Source organism: Podarcis raffonei, chromosome 4 (assembly GCF_027172205.1).
Source record: "Podarcis raffonei isolate rPodRaf1 chromosome 4, rPodRaf1.pri, whole genome shotgun sequence".
NCBI classification, from domain to species: domain Eukaryota; kingdom Metazoa; phylum Chordata; class Lepidosauria; order Squamata; family Lacertidae; genus Podarcis; species Podarcis raffonei.
Genome location: NC_070605.1, coordinates 6,180,496 through 6,193,976, shown reverse-complemented (window position 1 = coordinate 6,193,976; position 13,481 = coordinate 6,180,496). Strand labels below are relative to the sequence as shown.

Genomic DNA, 13,481 nt, shown 5'->3' with positions numbered 1-13,481 from the left:
CTCAGGACCAACTCTCCCCTCTGGTGGTTTCCAGCAACTGGGGCCCAGAAGCATTGCTGCTCCCGACTGTGGAGTAGCCATCGTTATCCCTCTCCTGTAAGAATTTGTCCAATCCTCTTTTAAAGCCGTCTAGGTTTGGTGGCCATTCCTGCCTCCTGTGGCAGGGAGTTCCGCAGTTTAACTCTGTGCTGTGTGAAAAAGGAAAATTTATCTGTCCCGAATCTTCCCCACGTTCAGCTTCCTCGGATGCCGCCCAGTTCTAGCATTACACGAGAGGGAGAAGGACTTTCCCCGATCCGCCCCCCCGACGTTTCCTCCCTGTCTTTTGCCGTAGGTTCGCCTGCACTTTTGAGGTCTATATAGAAGCGGAGAGACTCTACCTCTTTGGACTGGACTGTCCTGAGGCCATCCGGGAGTGGGTCAAATGCATTGGAAAGGTGAGAGCGTCCGGCAGGTACTTCTCCAGCTCTGGGAAACTCGAATCCTGACTTGTGGGGGCTTGGCATCTTCTGGGGTTGGGCAAGAAAGCTCCCCTCTGCAATGCTCCCTTCCTGCGCCACAATGTGGGTCTTGCAGAGCGAATTCCACCCCCCTGCCAGCTGTGTGGTTGGTTCTTCCTGAGCTCGGTTGCGTTTCCATTGCCAATTAATTTTGGTAGCTTTTTAAAAAAAATTAACCAATTCACATCAAATTTTTAATGCAGTGGTACCTTGGTGCTCAAGCTTAATCTGTTTCCGAAGTCCGTTCCAAAACCAAAGCATCTACATTTCTTAATTTCTCTATTACTTTTAATTGTCCTTAACTAATAACTCTCTTCATAGTCTTTATTGCAATATTTTGGAAAGTCCTCCTTACAAAACATTTTGCAGTCCTACTAGCATAATCTGTTTATTACAGTTGCTTTTCAAATAATTCAAATATTTACACCAGTCCTCTAAGAATCTCAAGTCCCGCAGGTTTCGAATCCTTCCTGTCATCTTATCTAATTCTGCATAGTCCATTAATTTCATTTGCCACTCTTCTTTTGTTGGTAATTCTTCCTGTTTCCATTTTTGTGCCAATAATATTCTTCCTGCTGTTGTTGGTTTTATCTATTCTGTGAGCTGCCTCGACATGTCCCTGACATGGGGAAAAGCAAGGTATAAATAAATAGAAACAGTAATAACACAGTGGTACCTTGGTTCTCAAACTTAATCCGTTCCAGAAGTCCGTTCCAAAACCAAGGCACGCTTTCTCATAGAAAGGAATGCAAAATGGATTAATCCGGTCCAGACTTTTAAAAACAACCCCTAAAACAGCCATTTAACATGAATTTTACTATCTAACGAGACTATTGATCCATAAAATGAAAGCAATCAACAATGTACTACAGTCTCACCATCAATCAATCAATCAAGAGCTGAACTGAGTTCTACGCTGTCACAGAAACAAAACAAAAAGAGTCACAAAAACGTAACATAAATAGCAAAAACAGACAGACCTCAGTGTAACATTCAAAATGGAAGTGTGGCACTCAGATCGGAAGCATATCTAACGAGACCATTGATCCATAAAATGAAAGCAATAATCAATGTACTGTACTATAAAATAAATAAGACAGTATTGTAGTTGATAAAAATTAAAATTATTATTATTTTCTTATCTGCACTGATGATAGTCATTGTTTGGATGGGGGGCTTTTATCCATTTATGCAGTCACACAATCAATTACTAGCTGAACTGGGTTCCACACAGTCACAGAAACAAATTAACTGAAAAAGCCTCAAAAGCGCAAAATAAATAGCAAAAACAAAAGTGCCAAACTTAATCCATTCTGGAAGTCCATTTGACTTCCAAAATGTTTGAAAACCAAGCGCAACTTCTGATTGGGGCAGGCGCCCCAGAAACAATAGCCGACAGCCACATCGGACGTTCGGCTTCCGAAAACGGTTTGAAAACTGGAACACTTACCTCCAGGTTTTGGCATTTGGGAACCAAGGCGTTTGAGAACCAAGGTACTAGTTTAAAAGTTGACTTCCCAGGCCCCTTCTATGATATTTCTCTTCCCATATCATTAATTCCCACCCCCATTCCTCATTTTTCATTGGCTGCACATACAGTCATACCTGGGTTGCATTTTTTAGGGTTACAGATGCGCTGGGTTTCGGCGGTCACACATGCGCAGAAGCGCTAAATCACGCTTTGTGCAGAAGCGCCGAATCGCAACCCACACATGCGCATGTACAGACACACTGCTGCAGGTTGTGAATGTGCATCCCACATGGATCATGTTTGCAACCCGAGCGTCCACTGTATTCCAGTTCCTGCTTTGGTTGACTATCACCTGTTCCCCAAACGTGGCGCTCCTTTTCACTTTGCCTGCTGGTTGCATTTCCTTCCAGTCCTTCGTCCCCCCGGGTGCCGATGGCTTGCTTTCCCATGACTTTGAGCGCCTTGGGCGGCTGCAGTACAAAGGCGGCCTGAACCTGGAGCGGGCCAAGGAGGGCTGGTTTGCGCTGGCGCAGGGCACCCTCTATGCCTACCTGGAAGGCAGCGAGAAGGAGGAGGCCGTGCACCTGAGGAAGCTGCAGGAGCTCTGTGAGTACCCGGGGGCTGGGGGGCAGGGGAAATGCCAGGGTGCCAAGCTTTCCCAGGGATCCCAGCAGAACCCCCTCCTCTTGGGCAGAACAAATCCTCAAAGCAGTTTTCCATCTCCACCCAGTCGTCCTTTCCCCTAATATACCTCGTTGGGCGCTCTGAACCAGGAGTTATCTGTGCTTTGATGGCAGACTGCCTATTGATACCACTGTCCCCTTTTGAGCTGAAAGCATTTTCCAGTTGGGGTTTCGACCCTGATGCCACGTTTACCGTATTTTTCGCTCTATAGGACACACCTTGTTTTAGAGGGGGAGAACAAGAAAAGAAAATTCTATCCCCCTCTGCCCAGCGCCCCTTCAGCGAAGCTGCAGGAGGCGCTGCGCAGAGAGGGGGAGATTTGCCCCCCTTGTTCTCCCCCTCTAAAACAAGGTGCCGTTCAAGGTGCATTCAGTCACCTTCAGGCGGCTACCTTGGAAGCCTAGACAGCCTGGAAAAGCCGCCAAAAGCCACACACAAGCTCCGTGCGGCTCCTGTGGGGTTTTCTATGAGGAGGGAGAAGGGACTGACTGGCCGCGTCAGTCCCTTCTCCCTCCTTGGGGAAAAGCCCGCAAGAGCCGCGCGGAGCCTGTGTGCGGCTTTTGGCGGCTTTTCCTGCCTGCCTCCCCCCTGCATTCGCTCCATAAGACGCACACACATTTCCCCTTCATTTTTGGAGGGGGAAAAGTGCGTCCTATGGAGCGAAAAATACGGCAATCTCTTTGCTGTTGTTCTTTTCACTTTTTGAAAGTCTTAAACCATGGGTAGGCAAACTTAGGCTCAGGGGCCAGATCCGGCCCCAATCGCCTTCTAAATCCGGCCCACGGACGGTCTGGGAATCAGCGTGTTTTTACATGAGTAGAATGTGTCCTTTTATTTAAAATGCATCTCTGGGTTATTTGTGGGGCATGGGGATTTCTTCATTTCCCCCCTCAAAATATAGTCCGGCCCCCCACAAGATCTGAGGGACAGTGGACTGGCCCCCTGCTGAAAAAGTTTGCTGACCCCTGTCTTAAATGATTGTTGATTTTTCTAATGGGGAGCGCGCGTCCCCCACTCCCTCGCCAACCGAAGCCCATTGACTTGCCAACCCTCTAAACTGGCTTTCCCCTACTTAAGGCCTTCAAGATATTTTGGACTGCAACTGCCATCACCCGCCGTGTCCGACACAGCAGTGCTGCCATCTTCCTACGGCACCGGGCAGCTGTGCTGGCGCTGGGAGTTGTAGTCCAAGACATCTGGTGGGCACCAGGTTGGCAAGGAATGCCTCGAGGGAGGAACAAACTCTTTATTGTCCGAAGCACACTTACATGTTGAGAAAAGGCACATCATATTATTATTATTATTATTATTATTACCCCACCCACCTAGCTGGGTTCCCCTGCCACTCTGAGCGCCCACCAACAGAATATTAAAAACACAATAAAACATCACACATTAAAAGCTTCCCTAAACAGGGCTACCTTCAGGTGTCTTCTAAAAGTCTGATAGTTGTTTATTTTCTTGACATCTGATGGGAGGGCGTTCCACAGGGCGGACAGGGGAAGTCACTGATACCTTAAGGATGTAAAATGAGTATTTTAAATTGTAAAACAGAAAATCTTAGGGGTGTGTGTGTGTGTGTGTAGAATTGTAGCGTTTGTTATGGATTGGGGGCATTTCTGGTTTCCGTCACGGTGTCCCATTGCACCAGAAGCGGTTTAGTCCTGCTGGCCACATGACCCGGAAGCTGTCTGCGGACAAACGCCAGCTCCCTTGGCCAGTAAAGCGAGATGAGCGCCACAACCCCATAGTCGCCTTTGACTGGACTTAACAGTCCAGGGGTCCTTTACCTTTACCTTTGTACAGATTATTCATTAGCCACACCCTCCCAATGCCTCACTTTCTGAAAACAATGTCCAACATCAAAGAAGGTACCCAGCACTATCACTTCCTCCCAACTAACTGATTAGGACATTAAAGGCTGTTCTTCATCCCATCACGTATCACTTCCAGGGTGCGCACTATCCTGCGCTATCTCTGCAGCTTTCTTATGGCACCTGGAAGCATAGATTTGATCCAAGGTGGGAAGAGTGCACCCAATTATTCTCTCCGCAGTCTTTGCAACCCTGGACAGCATTGCTTTTCCCCTGACCGTGCAGCTCCCAAACCACACACACAGACCATAAGTTAATACACTCTTCACAGTACAATGGACTCTTGACTCTCCACCAGCCTGACCTCTCTCTTCCACTTGCACCTGTTCTTTGCTCTGCAGTCCTGCAGCGTCGCCTGACTCTGACCCTCTTCTCCTGGCTGTCACAGGTTCCCCCACATCACCGAGCCCCACATCTTCCAAGCCCACTTCTCCCAATGCCCATGTGGAATCTTCTTTCCAATCCCTGACACCATTCAAACCAACGGCAGGTTGCACCCCTAAGCATTAATGCCAGTTTTTGCCTTACAGCCATCCAGGGAGACAATGAAGTTCTCGTGCTGGTGGAGAGGAGAAGGTAAATGTTTTTTTTTTGGGGTGGTGGGATGGGACGGAACCTGGGATGGGATGAAAATTGAAAAGCAAGCCTTATGTTACCAGATCTTCTGTTCCTCCATTCCCCACGTTATTTCCTTTTGCACATTTGTTATAAAATGTTTTGCATCCTGCCCTGCCAAAATCCAGGCGACTTCCAAAGTACGTTGAAACAGCTGATGATTCCTTTGCAGCCTAGCAGAACATGCCGGGTATTAAATGAAATAAGATAGAAATGATAAAAGACCTGCAGAGATCACGTGGTCCAGCCCAGTGGTGGAGTTTGGGCTGTCAAATTTCAGCAGCGCTCTGGGCGGCGCGAGAATTCGGGACACGGTGGGACTGTGCCTCTCGCGCCACCTTAAAAATGAAGGGAATCTTTTTATATGTCTTTCACACCCGGTTTCTGACGTATCTCCCCCAGGACGCTCTACATCCAAGGCGAGAGGAAACTGGACTTCCTGGGTTGGGTCAACGCCATCCAAAAGGCGGCTGGAAGCTCGGGAGACACCTTGTCCGAACAGCAGCTCACAGACACAGATGTGCCCATCATTGTGGACCGATGCATCGATTATATCACGCAGTGCGGTACGTTGGGTTTGTGTGCTGGGGAACACTTAGTCTTGAATCCTACAAGGTGACCTTGGGCCAGTCATTCTCTCTCAGCCTATCCTACCTCACAGGGTTGTTTTGAGGGTGAATTTGGAGTGTGTTGGGGAGAGAACTGTGTGTTCCACCATGAGCTCCTTGCTGGCCACATGACCCAGAAAGCTGTCTGTGGACAAACGCCGACTCCCTTGGCCTGGAAGTGCCGCAACTCCATAATTGCCTTTCACTGGTCTTAACCATCAGTTGATCGTTCGGGAGCTTCAAAGCTTTCTTCAGCCCGAACATCACAGCGACCGATGCCAACAGACACCGGCACACTTAGGGATCCGCGGAGTCTTTGCAGCTTGCGCAACAGACCTCCGCAACTCAGCATTTTGGCTAATACTTTATTTACATATAAACACACACGGAGCACTGCAACATGGCTCCCTCTCTCTCTAGCACCAGACAGCAATTATTATTATTATTATTATTATTATTATTATTATTATTCCCCCAGGACTGACCTCAGAAGGAATCTATCGGAAGAGCGGACAGAACTCCAAGACGACGGGCCTCTTGGAGATCCTCCGCAAGGACGCCCGCAGGGTGCGACTCAAGGAAGGGGAGCACCAGGTGGACGACGTGGCCAACACCCTGAAGAGATTCTTCCGCGATGTGGAAGACGGGCTCTTCACCAAAGATTCCTCCCCGGCCTGGCTGAAGGCAACAGGTAAAGGTTGGTGCACGATGGCCTTCTCTCCCAGATTCAACCTCCGAGGAAGGCGCCTGCCCCTTGAACCTCGTTGACATCAACATGGCAGCCACAGAAGCGCCGCTCCGTTGTTAAACTGCAGAACCTCCTGCCACAGGAGACAGCGACAGCCACCAACTTGGGCAGCTTTTATTTTTTATTTATATACATTTTTATTAGATTTTTAACATATCATTTTCAACAATACCTTATACACCTTATACAGTTTTTTTTACTTCCATCAATCACATCTGAAAATTTTCCAATCTATTCACTTAATGTACATTTCTTACTTTCACTATTACATTTAAATCTCATAACTAATATTTCTATTCTTTATCTGCTTTGCAATATTCCATATATTTCTCCTTACAAAACTTCTTGTAGTCCTAGTAGCATAATTTGTTGATTGCAGTTGCTCTTCAAATAATTCATATACTTCTTCCAATCTTCTGTAAATCTCTGGTCCCGCAGGTTTCGAATCCTTCCTGTCATTTTATCTAATTCTGCATAGTCCATTAATTTTGTCTGCCATTCTTCTTTCGTCAGAATTTCTTCTTGCTTCCATTTCTGGGCCAACAATACTCTTGCCACTGTTGTTGCAAATAAAAACAATTTGACATCTATTAATACCCTCACCTTTAATGAACTTGGGCGGCTTTTAGAGAGGACTGGGCAAATCCACGGAGGGAGATGGCTCGGCTGGTTGGAGCACGGGGCTGATAACGCCATGGTTGCAGGTTCGAGCCCCGTGTGGCACAGCTGCATCGCATGGGGTTGGACTAGATGACCGCTGAGGGTCCCTTCCAGCTCTACCATTCTATTGATGGCTACTAGCCGCAGTGGCTATGTTTCCCTTCCGATGTCCAGAGCCAGCAATGCTCCTGAATCCCAGTTGCTGGGAGTCACAGGAAGGGGGCCTTGTGTTCGAATCCTGCTTGTGGGTTTCCCTATAGGATCTCTGCTTGGCCCCTGTGAGAACAGGATTCTGGACTGGGTGGGTCACTCTCCAGATCCAGCAGCATTTTCTTATATTCTTACTGAGCTCGGAGGTTTTTGGGTCCTTAGACAGCTTTTCCAATAATGTTGGATGACTTCACCAGCCCTTTCTTGTCAGCCCCCCATCTTATAATATAATAATAATAATGATAATTTATTATTTATTATTTATACCCCGCCCATCTGGCTGGGTTTCCCCAGAGACTCTGGGCGGCTTCCAACAATATTAAAATACAGTAATGCATCAAACATTAAAAGCTTCCCTAAAGAGGGCTGCCTTCAGATGTCTTCTAAAAGTCTGGTAGTTGTTGTTCTCTTTGACATCTGGTGGGAGGGCGTTCCACAGGGCGGGTGCCACCACCGAGAAGGTCCTCTGCCTGGGTCCCTGTAACCTCACTTCTCTCAGGGAGGGAACCACCAGAAGGTCCTCGGAGCCGGACCTCAGTGTCCAGGCTGGACGATGGGGGTGGAGACGCTCCTTCAGGTATCCTGGACCGAGGCCATCTTACCCTTGCAAAGGGCAGAGGTGAGCCAGGCAACTTCAGGGCAACCAGTTCCTCCGACGTAGACCCTCGTTGCCTGGGAAATGGTGTTCTTGATGCCCCCAGACTCTGTTGGTAAAGTTTTTAATGCTCAAAGCGCACGCTGCATCTCAGAGCAGCCGGTCCCTCCTTAAAGAAACACACACCTATTTTTGGAGCCAGAGTTATTTCTCTTGGAAACAGCTCAGGGTGCTTTTTAGCTATGAAAAAACGCCCCTCCTGCTTTCTTAAATCCTGGGATCTCTGACTTCTCATGGGAATAATACGGCACAGACAGATCACTTTTGCGCCCCCTGCTGGTTGTTGTTTTATTGCAACAGGACTGAAAATGTACATTTGAAAATTAATTATACTACTTTGCCTTCTCAGCTGTGGGACACCTGAAACTCAGGTTAGGCTGTCGGGGACATTCTGGCCAGAACTCAGAGTCTGTTTTTAACCCTTTTGCCCTGGTTAATGGTTTTTATTGTCTGGCTTTTATGTTTTATTTCTATAAACCACACACACAAGAAGAGCCTTGCTTTTGTTGTTGTTGTTGTTTAGTCGTTTAGTCATGTCTGCCTCTTTGTGACCCCTGGACCAGAGAACACCAGGCCCTCCTGTCTTCCACTGCCTCCCGCAGTTTGGTCAAACTCATGCTGGTAGCTTTGAGAACACTGTCCCACCATCTCGTCCTTTGTCGTCCCCTTCTCCTTCTGCCCTCCATCTTTCCCAACATCAGGGTCTTCTCCAGGGAGTCTTCTCTTCTCATGAGGTGGCCAAAGTCTTGGAGCCTCAGCTTCAGGATCTGTCCTTCCAGTGAGCACTCAGGGCTGATTTCTTTCAGAATGGAGAGGTTTGATCTTCTTGCAGTCCATGGGACTCTCAAGAGTCTCCTCCAGCACCAGAATTCAAAAGCATCAATTCTTCGGTGATCAGCCTTCTGGTTTTCCCAGTCCAGCTCTCATTTCCATACATCACTACTGGGAAAACCATGGCTTTTACTATACGGACCTTTGTTGGCAAGGTGACGTCTCTGCTTTTTAAGATGCTGTCTGGATCAGGAGAATGACCCATATAGTCTACCATTCTATGATTATGAAATCCAGCTATATGCTGTAGGCTAAGGTCAGTTGATTTATCTTGCCTGGAATGCAGTATCAGGCGATCTTTCAAGACCTGGGAGAGACAGCAGTCTGGCAACTCAGTTGGTAGAGCATGCGACTCTTAACTGCAGGGTCATGAGTTCGAGTCTCACATTGGGCAAAAGATTCTTCCGTTGCAGGGGGTTGGACTAAATGACCCCCTGGGGTCCCTTCCAACTCTACAATTCTGTACTTCTGTGATGTGTAGCTGCATCCTTTATATCGGCTGCTCCCACACCACTCACGGCTATTGGGCACAGTTTCCTATGGAGGATGTTGCTGTGCATCAATTCAGGCTTAGGCGGGATATCAGAAAAGGGAGCTGGCTGGACCTTGGCTCTGGCTAGCTGCCTTCTGCATCTGGAGCTGTTCCTGGCTCCAGATTTTCCTGCCCTGCCTGAACGGAGCTGGTCTTGAAGGATGTTCCTTCGCAGAGACTTTCCATCTCAAAACGCCACTGCTCCCTTCCAGCACAATGTTGGGGACATCTCTGTCCCTGCCAGAATCCTGCTCATGGCTTTGCATCTCTCTCTCTTTTAAATTTTATTTATGCTTTTCAGGTTTTTACATTTCAGTAATTTTTTTTTTTATATAATAAATGTTTATTAGGATTTTACAAAACATAGAAATCATAGAATCACATAAATCAAACAATCACATAAATCAAAACAGAAAACAGAAAACAGAAAATACACACTTAGTAAAGAAAAGAAAAAAGAAAAAAGAAAGATCCACTTTTAAGTTTCAAGGTTCTATATCCCTCTTTCCTGACCTCCTCACATCTCCCTTTTTTGTGTTCCTCTTTATTCCGTCAAATTCAGCAAATTCTAGCCCTCTTTCAAACCTCATTTATAATTATATGTTTTCACTTATTATGTCTCTAATTTCCCTTATCTTGGTCCTTTACTCCACCTTATATACTTTGACATAATATTATTCTAGTCATACCCCCCTTCTCTTTTTTAAGATTCTTTTTTTCATAGCTCTTTTAACCATATCCCAAATGCCATGTTACCTTCACATCCCACATCATTTTAACACTCAAACATTTTACAATATTTTTGTAGATAATCCTTGAACTTTTTCCAATCCTCTTCCATCAACTCTTCTCCCTGGTCACGGATTCTGCCGGTCATTTCTGCCATCTCCATATAGTCAACATTTCAGTAATTGTACAATCATTTTCACATTCCAAAACTTGACTTCCTTTCCCCCTCTTTCTGCAGTTCCTTCAATTTATTTTTAATATCCAAATTAACTTAATTTGCTCCTTCATTCATCTACTTTAAATATACAGTCGTACCTCTACTTACGTATCCCTCTGGATACGGAATCTTCGGGTTACGGCCATGGCAAACTGGAAGTGTATACTTCTGGGTTTTGCCGCACGAGCATGCGCAGAAGCGCGCCTCTACGTAATTTTTGGGGTGCGAACGGACCCCCAGAACGAATTCAGTTTGTATCCAGAGGGTCCACTCTTATAAAACTGCCGGTTATTACAATAATCCCACCAATGTTCTGATCTGTTTGCAGTTTACCTGTAAATATTCAATAAGCCATTTCCCTTCTTTTATTACGAGTTTGCTATCTTGATTTCTTATTTGCTTCTCTCTCGCCCTTCCAGCCATCGAAGACGACAAGGAGAAGGTCGGCCGCTATCGGAAGCTCCTCAGCAGCCTCCCCGCCGTCAACAGAGCCACGGTGAAAGCGCTCATCAATCACCTGTACAGGTGAGAAGGGCGTCGCAGGTCTCAGGCCACCCTTCCGCCACCCACCTTGGCTGGACCTGCCTCTGCACCCTCTAGTTGGCCAGAGAGGGGTGCTTGGACGCAGAGGTCCCCGGTGGGTGGGTGGCTGCAAGGGAGCAAAGCCAAGAGTCACCTGGGTTGCCACACCCAGGCCTGCCTCTGACGGATGTCAGTCAGACATCATCCCCCCCTCGGTTGTCACCCGGGGGAAGCCATTCCATCCGGCTACGTCAGAAGGAGAAAAAGGACGCAGGCGGCCCATTTCACACTTTGCTGGAGGTTCCTGCCCCTGAACTGGGCCAGCTGGTCATTATAGGAGCAATAAGTTAGAAATGGGCACCTGAGTTTTGCTTTTTCCTCTTCCCTCCCTATCCCTTTCCCCTTGTGTGTCGTGGGTGTTGTTGGTTTTTTTTTGGGGGGGAGAAGTTAAGCTGCTCTGGGAGCCTTTTTGGCTGAAGAGTGTGGGACAAGCCCTGCAAATAAATACAGGCAGCCCCCCCATATTTACACGGGGGCTACATTCTGAGGTACCATGTGCATAAGTGAAAACATGTAGAATTGAAACCCGTTGAAAAAGCCTGCAAACACCCCAGTCTGCCCCTGTTCTGCCATTTTAGAGACGTTTCAGGGACTTCTTTATGATGTTTCTGGGTCGTCTCACACACATATTGATTGCATGTAAATGGGGGTGGGGGTGGGGCGAGGAGGGCCCTGCCTGCAAATAAATATTAAAATAAATTACCCCTTCAATAAACTAAACAAATCATCCAAACAAACAAACAAATAACAAACCAACCAAACATGTGGTCCGAAAAAATAACTAAATAATAAGTCAAGTAAGTTGCATAAATAATAAAATAAGTAGCCCCCCCTGAATAAATAAATAATAAACCCTCCAAACAAACAAAGAAGTAATGAACTAAATAAATCCTCCAAATAAATAAATATTAATATAAATAAATCCTTCAAATAAATGAATAATAGAATAAAAAATAAATCCAAATAATGAAATAAAATAAATTACGCCCCCCCAATAAATCGATAGATATTCCCACCCCCTAGCCTAAGGCGTCACCCCCCTACAGGGACAGCCCCTTTGAGGCTCTTCTCTCTCGCTGGACGGAGAGCGGGAAAGGGCCCCCCCGTTTCCCAGCGGCCGCTTTGCCTCCCTCGCAGGGTCCAGTGCTTCTCGGACATGAACCAGATGACCACGCACAACCTGGCCATTGTCTTTGGGCCGACACTCTTCCAGACGGACGGCAAGGACTACAAGGCGGGGCGCGTGGTGGAGGACCTCATACGCTGCTACGTGGACATTTTCAGCGTACGTTTGGCTGGGGGGGGAGACGCCTCGCCCTCTGGGGTGGGAGGGGGGACAGGCTGGAGGAGTGTCAGGGGTGGCGCTGCCAGTGGGACATGTTGGCATGCAACCAAGGAAACGGGGGCAATTGGCAGGCCCCCAGTTGGCTCCAGCCCACCTGCCGGTGTGCCAGGCAATCTCCAGCCCTTAATGCAGCACCAGCAACCCTAGCTTCAGAAGCTGGGGCACGCTACTCATCAGAATAAACGCTACGCAACAGAAGTGGCAGGAGAAGCTGTGTGAGCATATTTACAAGCAGTTTATTCAGCATGCATCAGGACAAAAGGAAACATCTCTGATCTCCTTTGTGTCCAAAGCAAAAACAGCTAAAAGCAAAAGCGATACACAAAACGGAAGTTCCCAGCAAACTGTGCTGGAATGTAAACAGACACGTGACACACAACAAGTCCACATGTCTGTTCTTAAGGTGGAATGGAATATTCCAACGGGACATACCCCCCTGCCTGTCACTCGGCAGGACTGGGATGGGAGGAGGCACAGAGGTCTCTCCAGGGCGGGCAATATCCTGCTTGGAGAAAGAGCACCTGACAGGGAATCCTGGAAGACTCAGGACAGGTAAAAGAAAGTCCTTCTTCACACAGTGCATAGTTGTAGAATCATAGAATCGTAGAGTTGGAAGGGACCTGCAAGGCAGGAATCTTGGCTAAAGCATCCATAGTTGGTACCTCGTGTTGCGTAACCTCCAGGTTACAGAATCTTCAGGTTACGGCCGCAGGAAACCCGAAAGTGTTTACGAATTAAATCCGTAACCAGAGGTACAACTGTAGTTTGAATGAATCACGTAGTTTGGACGAATCACATAGTTTGAATGAATCTCAAAGGAACACATACCATATTTTTCGCTCCATAAGACACACCTGACCATAAGACACACCTAGTTTTTAGAGGAGGAAAACAAGGAAAAAATATTCTGAATGAAACAGTGGATGTATGATTTTTGTGGTTCATGCTGTGGCCACAGACATGATATGTGATTTGACGGTGAGTTTGGGGTAGCCCAATGCAAAAATCCTGAGAATCCATGTGGATCCGTGCTTTGTAACCAGGTTTTTGCACCATTGCGGCTCCACGAAACAGTGGATGCGTGATTTTTTTGGTGCAGGCTATAGCCATGGACATGCTATGTGATCTGATGGTGAATTTGGGGTGACCCAATGCAAAAATCCTGAGGATCCATGTGCTTTTACCTCCCCCCTCCCAAGCAGCCTCCTTTATTGCTAGCG

At 47.1% G+C, this 13,481-nt stretch overlaps 1 protein-coding gene across 9 annotated transcripts in view; it reads left to right on the top strand.

The window, feature by feature from the left end:
- ARAP1 (ArfGAP with RhoGAP domain, ankyrin repeat and PH domain 1) overlaps positions 1 to 13,481 on the top strand; it is a 138,930-nt gene that overhangs the window by 106,915 nt on the left and 18,534 nt on the right. For 7 of the 9 annotated variants that reach the window (XM_053385330.1, XM_053385333.1, XM_053385335.1 and 4 more), the window contains 7 exons: positions 335 to 437; positions 2,382 to 2,577; positions 5,060 to 5,105; positions 5,547 to 5,710; positions 6,231 to 6,449; positions 10,754 to 10,859; positions 12,054 to 12,201. In XM_053385330.1, coding sequence (XP_053241305.1) covers positions 335 to 437; positions 2,382 to 2,577; positions 5,060 to 5,105; positions 5,547 to 5,710; positions 6,231 to 6,449; positions 10,754 to 10,859; positions 12,054 to 12,201 — 982 coding nt within the window. The remainder of the gene's footprint in view (positions 1 to 334; positions 438 to 2,381; positions 2,578 to 5,059; positions 5,106 to 5,546; positions 5,711 to 6,230; positions 6,450 to 10,753; positions 10,860 to 12,053; positions 12,202 to 13,481) is intronic. The other 2 variants (XM_053385336.1, XM_053385334.1) reach the window with 1 other exon arrangement.